A 23646-nucleotide genomic window follows, 5' to 3' on the forward strand; every position below is an offset into this window, starting at 1 on the left:
CGTCGCGGGAGTTCCGACTTTTGAGGGAGGATTCCAACTTCAAGAGTTTTCTTTCTAACTCTTTTCGTCGTTCCATCTCCTCTTTTAGATTCTTTTCTGTTTCCCTTTGTCGCTCCCGTTCCTGTTTCAGTTGTTCCAGGCGGCTTTGATGGACATGGACTAATCCCATAAGTTCAGTTGCATGGGGTGGTCCATCCTTTTCTGATTCGCGCCCTTCTGAGGAATTTACCTTCGGATTTTTGACTCCGGAAGTACCCTCTCTATGCTGATCGTTAGTTCCTTGGTGGAGGGTTAAGTTTGCGTCATTGTCTCCAGTGTCCAGATTCTCTTGTTCGGAATCTGACTCCACATGACCCTCCTCGGGGATCTGTCCGTCATCACTGGTTGATCTCTCGGTCCCCGGCAACGGCGCCAATGTTACGATGGGTAACCGGAGATGGTGGGCTGGACTCGCTAGTTTGGCCCAATCGTCTAAGGAAGGAAGCCTTCGAGCGGGTCTGCGCCTTGGGGGCCTCTGTCCGACTTGCGAGTATGAACGAGTGGGGGGTGGTACCTGCAAAGACACTCCGATACCTAAGTCAACAAGGGTGTGAGCAGGTCTAGAGAGTATTGGGACTTAGAGATACCTGAGAGGTGTCAGTGTATTTATAGTGGTGAACCAATAACCACCGTTGAAGTAGTGCCACTTTTTTAGGGTGATAACCGTCCCTTTATCTTAGGGAGGTTGAGATATGGCTCCTGGAAGTGGTTAGAGAGATTCTAGGAGCAGTTACTCATTTAAACGAGTGATTATCTGCTAGCTAACCCTCGTCCTCGACTTCTTTAGGGTAAGTCGTGATAAGAACCGACTTCGCAGGAGGAAGGTCGGTGCTAAGTGAGGCTCAACCCTTCGGATTGGGCCTTTTATTTGTACATGAGCCTTATCATTGGGCCAGGATATGAACAATTTTATTATAATTTAGTTATTTTGCTTGAATTACAATTAAACTGATTAAATCTCTAAACTTATGAACTAATAATTAGAACGATTCGACGAACAATTCGATTTTTAAAACTTTAGTATTAATAAAAAAGCATATATATTCAAGTAAAGTTTTATAAGTGCCATGTAATTTTTCAGTTAACCCATTGCCTATGAATATTGTTGAAAGCAATAATGTTATGGACTAAAGCTACTTATAAGTTTTTTTGGTAGTCTACCGTATCCCCTAATTTAACATGTCAATGATTAATTTATTACAAATTTGAGCTTTATTTAAGAGTTTGTCGCTGGCCAATAATTTAATATATGCATAACATAAAATTTGAACTAACCTCCAATACTTATTTAAACGAAAAAGTGAGTTGACGACGAAATCAAATTGGTTAACTACTTATGAGCTTTGGCCATTACTTTCTGATATCCCTTTCACTGTAACTAATTAGTTCATTAAACTAAAGATTAAGTTCTGACTAAGAAAATTCCTTTTATGTGAATCCTGAATTTAGTATTCATTTGAGATTGAATCATAGATCTAGACTAAGAGTACTAAAATATATACTATTACTAACCATATCCATTTTCATTTATCTAGTTAGATTGTTCTTTTTTCTATTCTAGCATACTAGAACAAAAAAGATAAAACTAAACTAAAAGAAGATTAAATCGTTCTCAAGAAGTTAACGTGTGATGAAGCCATGATTATGAGTAGTCACTAGTCACAATGTCCATTATTCAAATGCACATCACGATGTTAACAATTATGATAAGAAGAAGAACAAGAATTCTATAATATTTAAGAAATTTGTATTTAGTTTACTTAAAAGATGAAATTGAAAAGATGAATTTTATTTTAAAAATATTATTTATTTGTATATTAAAATCAGTTACCAATGTATTTATGTATAAATATATGTGTGATTTAATTTATTTTTAATGTATATTTATATTTTAACATGTATTTTATTTTAGTGTCCGCTTTTGGTGGCTGAGTTTAGTATACACATAGTATAGTCGATTCTATTTTTATATTTGTGATAGATAATTAAAAAGTTAGATATGATAAAAGAGACTAAATCAATTTGAATTTATCTAGTGATTTATTCACTAATCCATTTAAGTAAGTGTCAAGAGTTTGAATCTCGCCTCTTACATACAACAATCTATTGACCAACAATAAATCTTTAAATGTAGCTCAAATTTACGATAGATTAATACGTGGCTACTAAACTAAAGAATACCATACAAAAAAACAAATATGAATCTTAGAATATCAATAACAATTAACAAAGCAACATATGTCAGAAATTATTTTTTTGTGAAAACATTGTTGGTGTATTGGCCGAATATGGGTGAAGCAGGTGTTTTGCGGGAGGGTGGTGCTAGGAACAACATGCCGGGGGCGTGGTGCCTGAGCGAGTTCAGCGACGTGGCAGCTCCCGCACAACACGCGGGGGGCGTGATGATCTGGCGACAAGACACTGCACAGACAATACGGGGGCGTGAAGCTATGTAATCCGTGAAGTTTGCTGGGTTCCAAGTGTAGCAGCATCAGGCGGGGGGCGTGTTGCAGGCCTACTGCATGCAGGGAACACCCCCCGCCCCGGTAACCAGCGCCCAGCCCCTTATAAATTCAGCTTCTTCAACCCCCTTCCTCTATTGAAGCAAACAGAGAGTGTGGCATATGGTTTTCAAGCAAGAAAGCCAAAAAAAAAAAAAGCAGTGTGTTTGAGTGTGAGTGTTAAAAAAGAGTGTGGCACAGTAGCTTGAGTAATAGTAGTGGAAGTGTAGGTGTAACTAGTTTGAGTGTTTGTAGGGAAAAAAGATAAAAAAAAATTTGTAGAAATTTAAAAAAATGGAACGTACTTATTATGCGGCACCTGAAAAACATATTATCAACTATTTAGAGCATCCAATTTATGTAAGTTGATAAATTTTAATTTTTTAAATATTGTCGTTGTTAGTATTTTACAAATATATAGAAGAAGCCTCATTTCTTTTTGTATTTTACGACTGTGTTAGAATAAAATTTTAATTTGTAAAATATAATTATATCTTTTTTGTATATAATATTTTTTAGTATCATATATCTTATTTTTTTTTGAATATATAAATTTTGTTATGATTAATGAAAGTAATGAATAAATAAATATTTGATTTTTTAAGACTAAATAATTTCCGGTATTTATAAAATATTAATAATAATAAATAGATAAATGTATATGAAATATATATCGTTGTTAAGTATTGAAAAAATAAATATTTTAAAAAAATGTGTGACAATAGCTAAAGAAAATATGTAATTCAGTAAATATATTTTAAAATATTTATTTATTTATTTATTTTAATTCAGTAAATTTTTTTTACAATAGATAAAGAAATAAATAAATGTTAATATACAATTTTTTTTAATTACTTTTCTTAGAATGGATTTATTTATTCGTGTGGTTAGCAAACAATTTGAATATTAATAAATAATTTAATAAATATTAATAACAAATTTTTTTGTAATAAATATAATCTATTTAAGCTAACAATTTTTATTTTGCTACAGCCTAACAAGAATTTGTTGGTGCGTAAACTGGATTCGTCACAGACGTGGAATCTGATGGTGGAAAACTACCTACGCGCCAGGGGATTCTACCACGCATGTCGCGTGAGTCCATCTCATTCAAGTACCGGGTCAATTTGGGGTGACCTTTCGACGTTCGCCTCAAGGCGGGATTAGCGACCAATGTGGGTCCCTCATATGTAGGCCATGTCTCGGGATCACCTAACGGTGTGAACTTAAATCTATATACCTTACGAACCTCTGTCATCTTGTACATGTCATGCACATACAGCTGCCAATCGAGACGCTGGTTAGCACAACAAGTAATAACATGGCGACAAGGTAGTCGTTCCACCTGAAAGTGTCCACAGTCACCCGTCCGTCGCGCAAGGTCAACGACTGACACCTTGCCGCTAGTCATTTCGCATACCTCAAACACCTCATTTCGTCTGTCAAACCGGTGCACTACTATATTCCCAGCCTATTACATATTTGCCTCTATCCGCTATTGTGCAAATACGGAGTAAGTAAATCCAGCACGCTTGCGTTCGTGAGCCTCGGCACTCTTCCGTGTAAAAAGTTCATTTAACCGATAATATGTTGCTTGGACCAGCGCCAACACAGGTAGATTATGGGCACCCTTCAATACTGAGTTAATGCACTCGACAAGGTTCATCGTCATATGGGCCCATCGATATCCCTCGTCGAATGTCAACACCCAATGTCAGAGTCCAATGGCATCGCACCACCTGGCATATGCCTCGCCTCGCTCTTCCAACCTCTTATAGTTGATGTTGTACTCCTCCACCGTTCTTGAATACCCAATGTTGACAACAAGCTTCTGCGAGGGACTTTGAATGCTCTTAGGAAGTTGCTGCCGATGTGCCTTATACAAAACATCCACCATGCTCTTGGAGGTTGCCAGTCACCTTCGGAATGATTTACTACTGCCCGAATTGACTCATGCTGATCTGAGATCATACCCACACCGTAACAACATGCATTCACAGATTCCTGAGAAAGAAGTGCCACGCATCAGCTGTCTCCCCTTCCACTAGCGCAAAAGCTATAGGCACAATGTTCTACTTCCCATCTTGTGCAACAGCGACCATAAGTATTCTTTTGTATTTTCCGTATAGGTGTGTGCCGTCAACCTAAACTAGAGGCTTGCAATGCCTGAATGCCCTAACGCATGGATTGAAATTCCAAAATACGCGATGAAGTATTTTTACACCTTGTGCCTCCTCATTCCCGTTGTACAGTGGGCATGTTTCTATTTGCACAACTGACCCAGGCATCTTCTGAACCATAACCGAGAGCCACCAAAGCAAGGTTTAGTAAGAATCCTCCCAACCACCGAAAACTTTCGCTATGGACTTCTGCTTTGCCAACCAAGCCTTTCGGAAACTGATGGTATAGTTGAACCTTGACTGGACTTCCGCTATTATAGATTTCACCTTAATTGACGGGTCAGTCTCGACCAACGGTATTATACTCTCAGCAACGGTATCCGAGTCCAACTTGGAATGATCCTGTGAAATCATTCCCATTGTGCATGTGTGCCTTTCATTGTATCTGCGTATCTCCCAACAACCTTTTTCCCGTATCAAGCTGGCTCGGATAAGCCAGTCGCACCCATGCCCATACATTTTGCATTTTGCATAGAAGGTCTGTGGCTCAGACTCATACACATCGTAGTCAACTCCTCTAGCAATAATGTATCTTCTAATTGCTGCCACGACTGACTTTCTGGAACTGTATTCCATTCCAATCCGGAACTCTCCGTCCTCAGAATCAGCAACACCTACAGAAAGCGAAAAATCAACGTTCATTAATCAATCCAAAGTATCAATTAACAAAAACGTATTATTCAGTCATCATCACGTACCTATGTTTGCATATTCCGGAAATTCCGGTGCATGCATGTTTCGTTGAGATCCAACTCACGCATAAAAGGTGGCACGTTCATCAGTTGACTACTCGAGGGACGAACTACTATATTCTCCGTTGCTGTCTCAACTCCCACATCACCATCCTCGTCTTCGTCGCCGGCTTCATAAGTGGCTTTGAAGTCCTCTTCGCTGTCACTATTCATTCCCTTGTACATTGCAGCTTTATCATCCTCTATATCTAAAACATTTTGAATCCCTTCTGCCTCTACGCTTTCAAACTCAACATACAGCTCAATCTGTGGCTATCGCATCTGAGTCTGCCAGTAAATTTGAAACATATTCTACATACTCCCTTCGTCAGTGATTGGCATGGTATCAAATTGTATTAGACCACCAAAAACTACAACTGGATTCCGGTACAAAATTCTGCTCACTCTCATTAATGTACCGTTCTCCATGCTTTGACAGAGACCGTTCTAAAACTCCATTAACGTCATGGTGCATGGAACCACAAACGAAAACAAATTCTGGCAGACAAACCTCACTCTCTCATGAGTATTACGTATTATCTCACCGTTGCGATACACCACCAAATTCGCGGTACCCTCCATTGCACTACCAACACTCACAGAACACTCAAAGGACACTCACACACTCTTACTCAAAATGAAAATGCAGTTGAGCTCTGCCTGTATATAGAGGAGAGCACTCACCACACCCCCCACGTGCTGCCTGCCTCAGCCAATCAAGCTTTGCCACATGTTAGCACGCCCACCACGTGCTATAGCCATGTCATCACATCCCCCGTGCTGACTCATCACATCCCCACGTGCTACCTGAGTCCTCCAGTCACGCTCTGCCACGTAATCTCGCCCTCCTGTGCTGAGTCAACACGCCCCCGGCGTGATTCCAGCTCCAACTAATAACGTCGCGCCACGTTTTTTCACGCCTCCAACGTATAGTAGATAACACGCCTCCTGCGTGTTGACCTTGCATCATTGACATCCACCATAAGATAATACACATAATTCTCCATTTCTGGCCAAATCACCACCGTCTTTTCCATATTCAAATTCTTGAGCCACATATGTCATGCAACTATTAATTTCTTCCTCTCAAAATTTCTCGGCCATATTCTCCAACGGCTATAACAATATGATACATAGCAAAACCAAATATTTTGAATCCGCACAAGTCATTTAGAATAAATATAGATTGCTCTATTAGTCTCACCTTATTTAAATTATCATCTCAAAATATTTTCTTTTAGGAACAGAATTTTGACACATGCATATTTCTATTAAATTTAAGATGTATCCAACCATATTATTAAAATTTCATTGAAAAAATATATTGGAATAAAATTTGGTCCTCTGAGTTATATGTATACTTTATACTATTGTCTGAAATTTTAAATGGTATAAATTTTAGTTTTAAAATTATAATATATTTCATGATATATAACATAACGTTGGTTGATGACATGACATATCACGTTAACGTATTATTACAAATATAAACATAATTGACAGGTGCATCATATTAACAAAATAATAATGAATATAATTATATTAGGTATACATTAAAATTAATTATTAAAATCAGATATTAATATAAGATACATATTAAAATATAAAATATTTATTAAAAATAAGTTAAATTATATATGTATTTATATATACGATAATTCTAAATAACTAAACTTTTTATATAATCAAATTCAACCAAATTATGATACATATATATGCTTTTTTTTGGTGTCATTAGTTATTTTATTCTCTTTTTTTTTCTTTGTCTTTCTCATTCTTTTTTCTTTTTTTATTAGATTCTTTCTCTTCTTTATTTTTCCTTCTACTCATTCTTTATCATCATCATCCTCGTCTTTGTTATCAATCCTATTTTCTTCTTTTTTTGATATTTTTTTTTGTTCTTATTTATCTTCTTATTTTGTTTATGTATTTTAAAAATTTATGAAGGAAAAAAATAAAAAAATAAAATACAAAAAATAATGATGATGATGAATGATATCAAAATTTTTTATATAAAACACAAATGATATAATAGAAATAACACCAAATGTGTTATACAAAATACATAAATTTTACCACAATAAATACAAAATTTAAATTTATTTTTACATCATATTGTAAGATAATTTGTTATTTAGGACTTAGAATTATACAATTCAACTTTAAAACAAATTTCTTTAGATAAAATTTTTAATTTTTAAAATAAAAAACATAAGAAAATACAGAAAAATTATACAATAATCAAACATAAAAAAGAAGAAGAAAAATATGTTGGAAGAAAGAAAAAAAAGATAAAATATGAAGGAAAAAAGTAGAAGAAGATATATTGGAAAAGGATAAAAAATTATGTGATTTACGCACATTTTATGAGGATAATTTTTGTTAGATTTGAGCCAATTTAATTAAATTTAGTTGACAAAAATATTTAGATATATAATAAAAATCAATAACATAAATATATGTTAATTAATTTAATAATTAATTTTTAATATGTATATAATATTTTTATAATAATTAATATGTTATAAATCAAAATAACCAGTCGAATATAATATTAGAAATAATTAAATAGACAAACCTATAATATTAGGTGAATAACTTTTTTATACAAGTGTTATACGATCAAGACCTTAAAAAAACTTTTATATTTATACTAGGCATCTAAAAATATATTATTTATAAAGTAAACATGAAAAAAAAATTATATTTTAATTATACAATAGTTATATAAGAGATAAAAATTTATGTGCGATTGTCTTCACATAAAATTTATAAATAAAAATTATTAAATAATAATTTAATTAAATATATTAAATTATTTGACAATTTTTATATATCAACTTTATATAAAAAATAATTACATTTAAATTTTTACTTATATAATAAAATGCTTGTGCATCTAGTAGGAAATTGATTTTTTCTATTTTTTTTAACATTTGAGAGAATAAAGTGTGATTCACCTTTAATTTTATAAATGGGATCCAAATTAAATAGGAGAGAGTACAATAAAATATGAGATTCTACACTGAACACTATCCAATTTTTTTTTTCACTGAACAAGGATCCACTCCCTCTAGTATTATTAAAAAATAAAAACTGAGATGCATTTGTAATATGAGGACCAAGCTAAGCATGGCTAAAAAAATTAACGTTTTGATTGTGAAGTGCAGCGTACTCCTTGATCAATATATGTGCATGGCAGCATGACTCAGCTAGTAAAGTCAAATGTCAACACAAGAAGAAGAAGACGACGCACGCGTACAAAGAGGGGTTAGTACATCCATCCATCTATCTAAACTAACATCTCGCCTTGTGTTGCGTTGTGTTGTGTTTGTGTTAAGCCTTAAACTTGTCTGGCTTCTCTTTAATTTTTTATTTTTTTCTCTTCTCTTCACTTCGCTTCATGCTGCCTCTCTCTATCTCTTTTTTGTCTTGGTTCTAAATTCTAAAACCAACACCTGAACCTGAACGGTGCCGCCTTCACCTCTCCAAACCCAACGTTAATTCTGTTCTCCAGATCCACCACCCTCTCTCTGCCTCTTCTTCGTTGTTGTACGTCCACTCGGAAAACTCACAACCGCACACACATTCTTCTGCTGCGTGGCGTTGTGCTGTGTTACGAACTTACTATTGTTATTATTATTACTATCCTGTTATTATTGTTGGTGTATATGTTTGATTGCGTTTGGGAGAAGCTATAATTAACGACATGGTGACGAACACCAACAAGGTCGTGAAAGTGAAGAGAGACACGCTAAGAGCATGCATGACATGCCCTCTTTGCAATAACCTCCTCAAAGATGCCACCACTATCTCTCTCTGCCTGCACACATGTATGTAATTTCATTCTCTATTCTTATTATTATTTATCCCCCTTTTCCTATTACTTCCTTCTCTCGCTTACTTCACTTCTTCTTCTTGATCCGTCTTATCTTCAATTCGATTCGATGCGTTTTCGCGATTTGGGTTTCCGCTTCTTTCAATGTACTTACCTTCTGATTCCTGATTTTCATGATCTGGGTTCCTTCACAGCATAGTATCTTCTTGTCAAAAAATTAATTACTATATGCTTTTAATTATATATATACACATCATGGTTTATATTACTGATTTGCGACTATTTGTTTGCTGTTATTATTATTATGACATGACACGATGAGAACGTTAAATTAACTCATGTTTTGTTGCAGTGATGGCAGCAGATACCTTACGCTACCAAGAGATAGAAATCTAACACATAATTTCCTTCTTTGTGCTCTATTGATTATTTGGATTTCTATGATTTTATACGGATATTAATTTAATCAATTCTCTTGCTTCAGTTTTGGTCCTTTTTAATTTCTTTTGCTTGCTCTTGTATTGTATCAAGTGTTTCTACAGCAAGTGTAGATGCAGTGGAATTTCATAATATATTATGTTCACTATACACTTGAACAGTTCCTGAACTGCGTTATATTATTATTCTGACAATACTTATTATATACATGTCTTGTTGTGTATCTGTTAGATTATTTTTTTGATGATTTCAAGAGTGTTTACAATGCATTAAACAATGAACCTTGCAACAGTTTGTAGGAAGTGTATATATGAGAAGCTCTCGGATGAGGAGGTGGATTGCTGTCCTGTGTGCAACATTGATCTAGGCTGCCTTCCGGTGGAAAAACTCAGGTTACTTGTTGTCTCCGACTGCTAACTTTCTTTCGCAATTTGTATGGTTTATTACTTCTTTGTATAGAATCCAAGAGAACAAAGATAAGGCTCTAATGTCCGGCGGCATATTTATATTTGTTTGTTTGTTTTTTTGTTTTGGTTATTCTGCTTCGTCTTCCTCCCCACCTCCTCTTTCTCATCTCTAAAACAAGAAACATGCAGCTACATATATATTATTACTATATTTTCCCTACTTTCAGAAATGTTGTTCATAACATTTTCTTTTTGGCATCTACCTTAAGCTTTATTACCGATAATTATTTGAATTTTGGCAAAGAATATTGTTTAGTGAAAGTAGTATCACCTGCTATTGCATTGCATCGAGATTCTGTAAATAGTGCCAAGAGCTTAGATTTTGCATTGAGATTGTGTACATATTGCCAATAGCTAAGAATTTGCATCAAGATTGCTTGCATCTTATATGTTGATTTATTCTGGACTCTGCAGCTTTGATCCTTGCTGAAACCTGATGTTTATATAAGGACAATGTCTTCCTTGTCTCAAATCATATTAGCTTAGGATAATTTATTCTTATAAGGGATAAGGGATTGTATGCATAATATGTTTTATAGGACTTAGAAATTCCATGTCTTGTATTCACAGGTTCCTGTTAATTGTATGCAGGGCAGACCATAATTTACAAGACATAAGGGCTAAAATATTTCCTTATAAGAAAAGGAAGACCAAGATCAAGGAACCAGAAGTTTTGCCTTCAGTATCCCCACCTGCAAAGAGGAAGGAAAGATCACTTTCATCGTTGGTAGCTCCGAAAGTTTCGGCACAAACAGGCCTTACAGGAAAGAGGACAAAAACTGTGTCAAGAAAGGCTGCTGCATTACGTGGGTGCAGTTTTATTCTTGAAGAATCCATAAAAAAGGAAGAAACAAATGGTGGAGATAACATGGTAAGTCTTACTTGATTCATCGAATTTTGCTTCACAAGATGAGTTAGATGTGCATTGTTGCGGCACTTGGACTAATGAATCCAACAATTAATTCATTGTTGTAGGATTTGTCAACGCCCGAGCCTTCTAAGAAGAACAAGTCCAGCGAAAGCACGGAGAACAGTGTAGAACTTACAGAAGGTAAGGCTGATCTCTGGACACCGTTAAACTGCCTTGTCGAAGCCGCCAACAGAACAAAGTCCTCCAGGTCAAATTCACAAGCAGTTCCCCCTGCCAAATCGGACTCTCCAACTACTGCACATGATGCACGAGATATGTCTGAAATCACAAACAAAGCCGAGCTACCTGCTTCAGGTCAGAATGAAATAAGCATTCCAAAATCTAAGAGTAAGGATAATGGACACAAAGCAAAATTTGGTGATGGCAAGGATGGCAACAGCGTGCCTTCGGGACCAGTGAAGCGAAGAAGGTTGCGGCCTTCTGGTCAGAAAAAGGTTGCGCCGACTGAGGGGTCTACCTCAGCCCAAGTCATGCTAGATGCAACAAGGGGATACTGCAACAGAAAGAACACCCCTATTTGGTTTTCATTAGTTGCTTCAGAGGACCAGTAAGTTTAATTTTTCTGCATAAGAAATTCATGGTAGTCATCTATTGTTGATCTTTGGGTGCAGCCCTTACTTAGACTTTGCGTTAATGCGGAGTGCTTGTGCATCAGATTGCCCATCTATTATTAATGTTTCTTTTGAACTCAATAAAATTTTTGTCATTTTTCAGGAAAGGAGATGTTCCGTTGCCACAGGTCTCAGCATGTTACTTAAGAATAAAGTAACTATTCTGACACTTAAACTTTCTGCTTATCTGATTTTTATTTTTGCTTTTCTCCTTTTTAAATGAAGTATGTTCCTAGTTGTAAATGAGTAAGTACAACTTTGGCCTGCATATTGAGAATACTATAATTTCATATGTTGTTGTGTTCAAATTAGGCAAACTGTAAATAAAATATTAAATATTGAAAACTGGTCTATATTTGATATTTTTTTGCATGATTTCATAATCTGCAGAAGATTCAAGTACAGAAGAGAAGGGAAAAGAATTCCACTTCATTTTTTTCAGGAAAATTTCAGTATGATGCATAATAGGATTATGTGGTGTTCAGGCAGAAAATAGTGAAAATTAATCTCCCAATTCTGGAAATTAGTTTTGGATCAGTTCCAAGAGCAACCATATTTCTGAAAACAGCACATTGATGATCATTGTTTGGTTCTGCCAAGTTAATACTTGACGGTAGATGCAAAGTGTCTGAGTCACATTTTTTAACATAGGAGAAATTGACCTCCATATTGAATCATTTGATTTGTGTTGAGTTTTGTGCATCCTTCTATTGCTACTTGCTCTTTTTCCTCTTTCCTTTCTCATGTAATTTTCTTTTCTATATTTTTTTTTATATAATAAGGATAAGTTGGTCATAACTGCATGCTTCTTTTTGTTGCTGACCTCATCACAGGGATGGCACTGTGCCTGTTTCGTTTATTCAAAAGTACCTTGTGAAGAAACTTAATCTTGCCAGTGAAGCAGAGGTTAGTTGTTCATTATATATCACTAAGAACTAACACTGGCCAGCATAATCTCTATCTCTCTAATGTTTTCTGTTTCTTTCTCTCACTAAAGTTGTTACTCAATGAGTAATTCCTATTTTGATAATGACACTCCGGCTTTTACATTCATGCAAAAGTGCTATCGAAAACGTTATCTATGGAGTGACATTATAAAAAGTAGGAGTGGCAATATCCTCTCCCCATTAATTGTATGCTATATTAGATGTATGATACTTCACAAGACATGAGTGCAACTATTAAATACTAAAACATCTGGCAGCCAATTTCTAACTGTATTAAAATTAGTATTTTCCAAATAGCAAACTGTAAGAATACACAATTACTGTGTCCTCCCCCCCCCCCCCCCCCCTTCTCTTTTCTTTCTAAAATTTGAAGTTACTCAATGAGTCCTTATCAGCTGAAAACACGGCTCAAGTTTCCATGTATTGGTCTACAATTTGAATTATTTTTGTTTGCTGATGAGTCTCTCGGATTTTGTGATGTTAAGGTTCCCTATTATCGCCAATGTTCTATGTGAACTTCAATTGCCTTATCATTTGCTGGTGTTTCAATTTGAAAATTGTGTTACATTATATAATAAACAAATTTGGTTTAGTTTTTATTAACGAGAAAAACTCAAGCGCCAGCAAAATATATTGCTTTTGGTCAGCACTTTTAGTCGTCATCCCAATTTTTTTAATCTAACAATTCAATAACATATTTTTAGCCCACATTTTTAAACATTGCTGGGTAACTGCTGGCCAAAAACATATTCTGCTGGCCCTCTAGTATTTCTCTTTATTAACTATCAAGTACTCTTACGTCATATTTAACTAACTGGTTCCACGCAGATTAAAATGGTCTTTTTTGGTTATTGGGTTTGAAAATTAATTGTTTTTGTATAAGTAGCATCACTTGATTGGATGTAGTGTAAAGCCTTACTGATACTCTAATATTACATAAAAATTTATCTCTAAGGAGTTTTCATTCCCCCCAAAAAAAAATTGTGAATCTATTCAAGTTGAAATAAGCAAGAAATGGTAGGTGCATTATTAGTGCTAATTCTTTTCACGTACTGCTACTATTTACAGGTAGAAATAATGTGCCGGGGTCAACCAGTGCTGCCATCTCTGCAACTACACAACCTTGTAGATTTGTGGTTCAGAACAGCATCAACGTCAAAAAAGATACCAGCATCTGTAGGATCATCAGCCAAGGATTTTGTTATGGTTTTATCATATTGTCGAAAGGCCTTGCCACCTTGAAACAAGTCCATCCCCTATTCTGTTTTTATGTAATTTTGTCTCCACCAATTTACATGCAAACTCAACCTTTTTGTTATGGCATTCTCACTGATATTTCCGCCAAGGTATTTGTTCCATTGATTAAAATACCATGCGATGTATCTGTTTGATTTTGGTTTTCATCGTGACCTGAAAATGTGTACCCTCCAAGTTCATGTTGTCTATTATATTGTATTATAAGGATCATGAGAGATATTATAAGGATTGAGACAAATTCACGATTTCTTGCTTCTTATTGACCTATTGATGTCTTTCTCCTCATAGACATTAACACGAGATTCGTTATTAAGAAAGAAAGAAAGAAGATATAGGTGTAACGGGGAAATTTGATTTATACGACACATTTAACAATGCCAAGTTTTAGGGATGCTTCTTTAAATGGCATTTGGCCACAACACCCCAAAAAAAAAAAAAAAATCATAGTACATACACAGAACAAATCAGCCATCACTAGTATAAAAAAACGGGGGTGACTTTACACTTCTTAAACATAAAAAAAATTTATTCAAGACTCGCTGAAGTGTGCCTATAAGTACTATTTTATTTCTTCTTTTCTTCTCAAAAGACTATTAATAACGTATTTTTTTAGAATAAAATGATAAATAAGCTCCTGAAAATTTACACTTTTGATAAATTAAACTCAAGAAAAAAATCAATAAAGCTATTTACGATAATTGACTGATACGAATTTTTATCAAAGAATAAAGAACATAAGAGAAATCCTTAGAATTAGGGTAGAGAAAAAAAAGTAGAGTTTCTATTACATCATGCATATCTCACATTATTATATCATATTCTTATTTATAGTACCATTCTTTAATTGGATTATAGGTCCAATACTAATCCTATCATTATCCTATCCTTCAAAACAACCTTGTCCTCAAGGTTGTGGAAAAATATAACTCCTAATTAAATTTGTAAACGTGTATTACAATTAATAATAAAAATTAATTAATTCTAAAATAATATTTTCTATCTTATTCCTATTCTATTGCAAAAAAAAAAAAACCACCAAGATCCTATTGAAAAAATCTTTGTTCAATCCAAAACCAAAAAAATATAATTGTTGGAGAAATTTGAAAATAGACCAAAAGAACTGAAATTCTTAAAATTGGGCTTGAAGTCATTGTGTCATCCATCACCTTCTGATGTTGGGCTTCAGAAGTTAAAATTTGGCCCAATGCAATATCAAACCAAATTGCCCAAATTCCTTCTCCTTCCATACTTTCCCTACATCTCCATCAACTCCCCCTCCTCACATGGAAAAAAACCGTCGTCGCAGCTCCAACCAGCGTACCGCCAGCCGTCGCGAGCTCGCATGGAGTGTAACACCCTAATATTCAAATCCTTATACTCGAGTCATAAGTAAACGATAATAAGGTGGTACGACTCTCAAGGTGGATTTTTAATACATAGTTTATAAGTATATTAAAAGGAATATTAATCGAGAAGCCTAAAAACGAGTAAAAATAAAATCGCGAAATCGTAGCGCTCACGTATCGACAAAAAGAAGGTAAAGTGTGAACTGAAACGATATAAAGATAATTTTGTCAAGAAGAATAAGATAAAACAAAATATAGATATATAACATAAATAATTAGCCACTAGTCGTGACCCGCGAAGTTTAGACCGGTTAGGGTACAATATAAAAGCAATTTGACAACGTTAGGTCCTATTTCTACAAAATATACATAAAGCCTCTATAGGCAAGTTCCAAAAGAGGTTAATACATAATATAAGTTTTTCAATATAAAGATGGAGAGATCCTAAACAAAATATAAAGCAGAAAAATACAAGGTCTTCGCTGTTTTTCAGACAAACCGTAACTCACTGTTGAGCACCTGGACCTGCATCTGAAAAACAAGAGATGTATACGAAATGAGAACCCCCGACTGATGCCAGGGCATTTTGGCCAATTTCACTAACCTTTTTTTTACTATTTTTAGGGTAGTTTCATGCATTTCCTTAGAAAATAAGCTAGTTTTGGGTAGATATTCACTTACATCTTGATTCAAGCATACATTGTGCACTTTACATGATTTCATGAGGATTTTGCATGAATTTAATGACAAATTGGATGTTGTATTTCCCATGACTTGGACTAGAACTTTGATGCACTCTAGTGCTTGATTTCAGGACAAAGGAAGCAAGGAAGAACCACATTAGCAGCCACGTTAATCTAATTAACGTAACTCCTAACGTGGAATGGGAGTAACTTGCAAAGTTAATGAGAAAAGTAATTGCCAATAACGCTCTCGAAGCCATCATTGCCCACGTTAAGAGTCACGTTAACTAAGTTAACGTGAACTCTAACGTGGAGGAAAGGAAATGGAGCCAACGTTAGTGACACTTACCTTTGTCACTAACGTTAGACCAAGCTCATAAGTGGCCATGTTAAGAGCCACGTTAACTTAGTTAACGTGGCCTCTAACGTTAAGAAGTAAAGGGGAAGCCAACGTTAGTGACATTCAACTTTGTCACTAACGTTGGCCAAGTCACAATAAGCCACGTTAACTTCCACGTTAACCTAGTTAACGTGGAAGCTAACGTGAAGAAAGTAGGTGATCGACAACGTTAGTGACACCAAACATTGTCACTAACGTTGGGATTAACCCACACAAGCCCCAATAAGCCACGTTAACTCCCACGTTAACCTAGTTAACGTGGAAGCTAACGTGAAGAAGGAAGGTGATCGCCAACGTTAGTGACACCTAACATTGTCACTAACGTTGGAAGGAGCCCACACAAGCCACAATGAGCCACGTTAACTTAGTTAACGTGGAAGCTAACGTGAGGAGGAGAGATGATGAGCCAACGTTAGTGACATTCACCTTTGTCACTAACGTTGGAGATGGCTAGCACAGCCACGTTAAAGGCCACGTTAACCTAGTTAATGTGGACTCTAACGTGGGAGCTAGGGGCACATTGGAACGTTAGTGACAAAGGTAAGTGTCACTAACGTTCTCGAAGGTTGGCAAGCCTACGTTAAGGAGCCACGTTAACTAAGTTAACGTGGACTCTAACGTAGGGAAGGTGGAGGCTTCTCAATGTTATTGGGAAAGGTAAGTCCCAATAACGTGTGCGAAGGACAAAGAGGCAACGTTTGTGCCACTAACGTTGAGGTTAACGTGGCTCTTACTTGGGTGAGGAACGTTAGTGAAAAAGGTGATTGTCACTAACATTCTCGAATCCATATTTTCACTGAACGTTAATACCACTAACGTTCTGAGCTAAAGTCTCTGCCCACTTCACACTTTCTCTATGCAAGTAAAGCCAAGCCCAATGAAGAAGATAACTTCTTCAAACTCAAGATCCAAAGGCCCATACCCAAGACTTGAAGAGCTAACTAGAAGATCAGAAGAGTAGTATATATAGGAGTAGCTTTGAATTAAAAAGGGAGTTGGAAAATATAGGGAGCCTCTTGGCATAGAACTACTCTCGCTATTTTACTTTCTCTGCACTTCTAGTTTCATCATGTATTCTCCATCTTTATTTTCATTTTCCAGAGCTATGAACAACTAAACCCCTTTCATTGGGTTAGGGAGCTCTGTTGTAATTTGATGGATCAATACTAGTTTTCATTATTCTTCTTCTATCTTTTCTCTTGATTTTACTTGAAAGCTTTCGATCTTCATCCAATTGGGTAGTTATCTTGGAAAATAAGCTATTCAAACTTGGATCTCTTCTGAACCTTGAAAGAGGAATGAAGAGATCATGCTAGAAATACTTTCTCATGCTGGAGCAAATTGTGACTATAATCCTCTCAACACTTGATTTGGAAAATGCATGTGGTATAATCAGTGACCATACTTTATCTCTTCTCATGAGCAATTGACCAAGGATTTGGCTATTGATCAAGATTTGAGAGATTGAATTACAAGGAATCGTAATTCGATCACTTAAGATTGCCAATGAGATTAATGAGTGCATTGATTGAGGAAGAGATGAAAATGAAATTGATCCGGAGAATGCAACACCTCCTGAGCCCAATGAACTCCCCATTTCTGATCTTACCCATTCTCTTTAATTTATGTCATTTACTTTTATAAGAAATTACCCCATTCCCATTTAAGATTCTGCAATTTACTTTCCGTCATCTACATTCAGCTCTTTATTTCTAGCATTTACTTTTCTGTTATTTACTTTCCCGCCATTTAATTTTCTGCAATTCTCAACCCAAATTCTGATTCGCTCAACTAGAACATTCCTCTAATTAAAGTTGCTTGATCAATCAATCCCTGTGGGATTCGACCTCACTCTATTGTGAGTTTTTACTTGACGACAAATTCGGTACACTTGCCGAAGGAAATTTGTTATGAGACAAGTTTTCCGTGCATCAAGTTTATGGCGCCGTTGCCGGTGATTGATTGTGCATCAACAATGATTAAATTGGAAGATAACTAGATTGAGCATTTTTGTTTTGTTTGATTTAATTTTCTATTTGAGTAATTTACTTTCAGTTTTAGTTAATTTCTTCCCTTCCCCCTACTTTTTCGTTTTTAGTTATTTACCATTCATTTCACTAACCCACTAACTGTTTGATATATTGCATCACTCACACTAACAGTCATTCTGATAGAAATACTTTCTGCATCTATTTTCCTTGCTTGTACTTGTTGGTTGTATGACAGGGAGAAGAAGCGGGGCTTCAACTTCCTTTGATTCTGAACCTGAGAGGACCTTCTTTAGATTAAGGAGGGAAGCAAGAGGAAAAAGAGTAGTTGGTGCCGAGGAAGAGGAGGAATACTTTGAACCAAACATGGAAGACAACATGGAAAACCATCATGAAGAAGAGGCTCACAACCATGGCGGAGGAGGTCGAGCAAATCATGCTGGGGAGGATAGAAGAGTTTTAGGCTCTTACATCAATCCAAACCCAGGAAACTGTGGAAGTAGCATTCAAAAGCCAACCATCCATGCCAACAATTTTGAACTAAAACCACAGCTCATCACCCTTGTTCAGAACAACTGTTCGTTCGGAGGAAGTGTCCAAGAAGACCCCAATCAACATCTAACCACCTTCCTGAGAATATGTGACACAGTGAAGTCTAATGGTGTTCATCCTGACGCCTATAGACTGCTCTTATTTCCATTCTCACTCAAGGATAAGGCAGCCAAGTGGCTGGAGTCTTTCTCGAAGGAGAGCTTGACAACCTGGGAAGATGTGGTTAACAAATTCTTAGCAAGATTTTACCCTCCTCAACGAATCAATAGGCTGAGAGCTGAGGTCCAAACTTTCAGGCAACAAGATGGTGAGACTCTGATGCCAGGGCATCTTGGTCAGTTTCACTGACCTTTTCTTTACTATTTTTAGGGTAGTTTCATGCATTTCTTTAGGAAATAAGCTAGTTTTGGGTAGATATTCACCTACACCTTGATTCAAGCATACATTGTGCATTTTACATTATTTCATGAGGATTTTGCATGAATTTAGTGACAAATTGTATGCTGCATTACCCATGACTTGGACTAGAACTTTGATGCACTCTGTTGCTTGATTTCAGGACCAAAGGAAGCAAGGAAAGGGAGGTAACTTGCAAGGTTAATGAGAAAAGTGATTGCCAATAACACTCTCAAAGCCATCATTGCCCACGTTAAGAGTCACGTTAACTAAGTTAACGTGCACTCTAACGTGGAGAAGGGAAGTTGAGCCAACGTTAGTGACACTTAACGTTGTCACTAACGTTGGCAAACACTCATGAGTGGCCACGTTAGAGCCCACGTTAACCTAGTTAACGTGGCCTCTAACGTTAAAGGGGGAAGAAAAGCCAACGTTAGTGACATTCAACATTGTCACTAACGTTGGCCTAAGGATGCAACACACCACGTTAACTCCCACGTTAACTTGGTTAACGTGGGAGCTAACATGAGAAGTGAGAGTTGTCGACAACGTTAGTGACTCTCAACATTGTCACTAACGTTGGAAGCAACCACACAACCCCCCAAGGAGCCACGTTAACTTCCACGTTAACTTAGTTAACGTGGAAGCTAACGATGAGGAATGAATGATGAGCCAACGTTAGTGACACTCAACATTGTCACTAACGTTGGGATGGCTAAGAATGGCCACGTTAGAAGCCACGTTAACCTATTTAACGTGGACTCTAACATGAGATCTAGGGGCACATTGGAACGTTAGTGACAATGTTGAGTGTCACTAATGTTCTCGAAGTTTGGCAAGGCCACGTTAGAAGCCACGTTAACCTAGTTAACGTGGGCTTTTACGTGAAGCAAATAGGGGCACACTGGAACGTTAGTGACAATGTTGAGTGTCACTAACGTTCTCGAAGTTTGGCAAGGCCACGTTAGAAGCCACGTTAACCTAGTTAACGTGGGCTCTAACGTGAGGCATAGGGGTACATTGGAACGTTAGTGAAAATGTTAAGTGTCACTAACGTTCTCGAACTTATACTTTCACTAAATGTTAACACCCCTAACGCCCTGAGCTAAAGTCTCTGCCCACTTAGCACTTTCTCTCTGCAAGTAAAGCCAAGCCCAAATGAAGAAAAGAACTGCTTCAAACTCAAGATCCAAAGGCCCAAGACTTGAAGAGCAAACTAGAAGCTGAGATGAGTAGTATATATAAGAGTACATTTGAATTGTAAAAGGGAGTTCGGAAAGTTGGAAAAAGAGAATTACTCTCTGTATTTTACTTTCTCTGCAATTTCTAGTTCTATGATGTATTCTCCATCTTTATTTTCATTTTCAAGAGCTATGAACAACTAAACCCCTTTCATTGGGTTAGGGAGCTCTGTTGTAATTTGATGGATCAATACTAATTTTCATTATTCTTCTTCTATCTTTTCTCTTGATTTTACTTGAAAGCTTTCGATCTTCATCCCATTGTGTAGTTATCTTGGAAGAGAAGCTATTCAAACTTGGATCTCTTTTGAACCTTGAAAGAGGAATGAAGAGATCAAGCTAGAAATGCTTTCTCATGCTGGACCAAATTGGGTTTGGATGGGTATGTGACTATAACCCTCTCAATACTTGATTTGGGAAATGCATGTGGTATAATCAGTGACCATACTTCATCTCTTCTCATGAGCAATTGACCAAGGAATTGGCTATTGATCAAGATTTGAGAGATTGAATTGCAAGAAATTGTAATTCAATCACTTAAGATTGCCAAGGAGATCAATGAGTGCATTGATTGAGGAAGAGATAAAAATGAACTTGATCCGGACAATTGCAACATCTCCTAAGCCCAATGAACTCCCCATCTCTGATCTTACCCATTCTCTTTAATTTCTGCCATTTACTTTTATGAGCAAATCCCCCATTCCCATTTACAATTCTGCAATTTATATTCAGTCATTTACTTCCAGTCCTTTAATTCTAGCATTTACTTTTCTGTTATTTACATTTCCGCCATTTTATTTTCTGTAACTATCAACCCAAATTCTGGATTTACTCAACTGGAACATTCTTCTAATTAAAGTTGCTTGATCAATCAATCCCTGTGGGATTCGACCTCACTCTATTGTGAGTTTTTACTTGACGACAAATTTGGTACAGTTGCCGAAAGGAGATTTGTTGAGAGACAAGTTTTCCGTGCATCAAGTTTATGGCGCCGCTGCCGGGGATTGATTGTGCATTAACAATGATTAAATTGGAAGATCACTAGATTGAGCATTTTTATTTTTGTGAATTTCATTTTCTGTTTGAGTGATTTACTTTTTGTTTTCGTTAAACTTCTTCCCTTCCGCCTCTACTCTTTTGTTTTACTTTGTTATTTTCAATTCTGTTTGCCAACCCAGTAACTGTTTGATATATTGCATCACCCACAACTAACAGTAATTCTGACACAAATACTTTCTGCACCTATCTTTTCTTGCTTGCACTTGATGGTTGTATGACAGGGAGAAGAAGCGGGGCTTCAACTTCCTTCGATTCTGAACCTGAGAGGACCTTCCTTAGATTAAGGAGGGAGGCAAGAGGAAAGAAAGTGGTTGGTGCTGAGGAAGAAGAGGAATTCTTTGAAACAAACATGGAAGACAACATGGAAAACCATCATGAAGAAGAGGATCACAACCATGGAGGAGGAGGTAGAGCAAATCATGCTGGGGAGGATAGAAGAGTTTTGGGCTCTTACATCAATCCAAACCCAGGCAATTGTGGAAGTAGCATCCAAAAGCCAACAATCCATGCCAACAGCTTTGAACTTAAACCACAGCTCATCACCCTTGTTCAGAACAACTGCTCGTTTGGAGGAGGTGTTCAAGAAGACCCCAATCAACATTTGACCACCTTCCTGAGAATATGTGACACAGTGAAGTCTAATGGTGTTCACCCTGATGCCTATACACTGCTCCTATTTCCATTCTCACTTAGGGACAAAGTAGCCAAGTGGCTGGAATCCTTCCCAAGGGAAAGCTTGACAACTTGGGAAGACGTGGTGAACAAACTTTTAGCAAGATTTTACCCTCCTCAACGAATCAATAGGCTGAGAGCTGAGGTCCAAACTTTCAGGCAACAAGATGGTGAGACTCTATATGAAGCATGGGAGAGGTTCAAGGACTTAACAAGGAGGTGTCCACCTGACATGTTCAACGAATGGGTGCAGCTGCACATTTTCTATGAAGGACTCTCTTATGAGTCAAAGAAGGCCGTAGACCATTCATCCGGAGGATCTTTGAACAAGAAGAAGACTATTGAGGAAGCCATAGATGTTATTGAAACAGTAGCAGAGAACGACTACTTCTATGCTTCCGAAAGAGGGAACACAAGAGGAGTAATGGAGCTAAATAATGTAGATGCTCTGTTGGCCCAAAACAAGCTCATTACCCAGCAGCTGGCTGACCTCACCAAGAAGATGGAGATGAACCAAGTAGCAGCAATCTCCACTTCAACAACAACCCAAGAAGGAGTGAATGAAGAAGCAGAGGGGAGTCAGGAGCAAGCCAACTACATTGGGAATTCACCAAGGAAAAACTATGATCCATACTCCAAGACCTATAACCCTGGATGGAGAAAGTGAGCAAGATCAAAACCAAGACCAGAGACGTTACAACTCCAACAACAATGCAGCTCACCAGCAATTCACACAGAGGACATCTCAACACCCCCACAACAACACTTCTCCACACACCTATCAAAACCAAAATAGCACATCTGCTCCGAATCACTCATCAATTGATGACAAGCTCTCTAAGATTGAAGCCCTACTTGAAGGAATATGCCAAGAGATTCAAGAAAATAAAGTGTTCAAAGAGGAGGTGCGAGCCAATATTAAGAACCAGGGAGAGACCATCAGGAAGCTGGAATTTCAGGTGGGATATTTAGCTGAGAAGATTCCCAAACCTACTGATAGCTTCCCAAGTGACACGGAGAAAAACCCCAAAAGAGAAGCAAAGAAAGTAAGATGGGAAGATTGCAAAATGGTCACTGCGAGTGATCAAGAGACTGAAGACAGGCAAGGCAAACTTTGCAAACAACCTGAAGACAACTCAACAAAGGAGGAGGATAGAGATCGCCAAGAACCAGAAATCTCACAACAAGAGCTGCTGAAGCTCTATGCACCCTTCCCTCAACTGCTCAATGGTGCTGTGGGAAAAAGAATATACTCAAGGTTCCTAGACTTGTTTGCATCTCTGCATGTGAACATACCATTCATCAAGGCAATTCAACAAATGCCTGCATTCATCAAGTATATGAAGGAACTTCTTCCCTGGAAAAGCTC

General features: G+C 36.8%; 1 protein-coding gene and 1 non-coding gene across 3 annotated transcripts; one reads left to right on the forward strand and one right to left on the reverse strand.

The window, feature by feature from the left end:
* Positions 1–8668: 8668 nt before the first annotated feature.
* On the forward strand, positions 8669–14185 carry LOC107618855 (E3 ubiquitin protein ligase DRIP2). Of its 2 annotated transcripts, XR_015899851.1 has the most exons (8): positions 8751–9284; positions 10020–10119; positions 10786–11065; positions 11170–11672; positions 11840–11890; positions 12570–13005; positions 13069–13482; positions 13570–14185. XR_015899851.1 is itself a non-coding variant. In XM_016321029.3 (7 exons), exons 1-7 carry the CDS (start codon positions 9161–9163, stop codon positions 13923–13925), a joined length of 1305 nt encoding a protein of 434 aa, XP_016176515.1. In that variant the 5' UTR covers positions 8669–9160; the 3' UTR covers positions 13926–14185. The 2 variants fall into 2 exon arrangements, 1 of the variants encoding a protein (XP_016176515.1); XM_016321029.3 differs by lacking the exon at positions 13069–13482 and having other exon boundaries at positions 8669–9284; positions 12570–12642; positions 13752–14185.
* An 8222-nt stretch (positions 14186–22407) lies between these two features.
* LOC148545249 (small nucleolar RNA R71) lies at positions 22408–22511 on the reverse strand. The gene has a single exon (XR_015901882.1). It is a non-coding gene; the product is annotated as a small nucleolar RNA R71 (small nucleolar RNA).
* Positions 22512–23646: the final 1135 nt, after the last annotated feature.

Source organism: Arachis ipaensis, chromosome B9 (genome assembly GCF_059453495.1).
Source record: "Arachis ipaensis isolate K30076 ecotype BB chromosome B9, ASM5945349v1, whole genome shotgun sequence".
Classification (NCBI taxonomy): Eukaryota; Viridiplantae; Streptophyta; class Magnoliopsida; order Fabales; family Fabaceae; genus Arachis; species Arachis ipaensis.

What these genes read in the sequence shown, in the direction of transcription:
- LOC107618855 (XM_016321029.3), top strand. Translation starts at nt 9,161, where the DNA reads ATGGTGACGAACACCAACAAGGTCGTGAAAGTGAAGAGAGACACGCTA. An exon ending in CTCTCTCTGCCTGCACACAT is followed by an intron (nt 9,285 to 10,019) that starts GTATGTAATTTC and finishes ACCTTGCAACAG; the next exon opens with TTTGTAGGAAGTGTATATAT. An exon ending in ATCTTGCCAGTGAAGCAGAG is followed by an intron (nt 12,643 to 13,751) that starts GTTAGTTGTTCA and finishes TACTATTTACAG; the next exon opens with GTAGAAATAATGTGCCGGGG.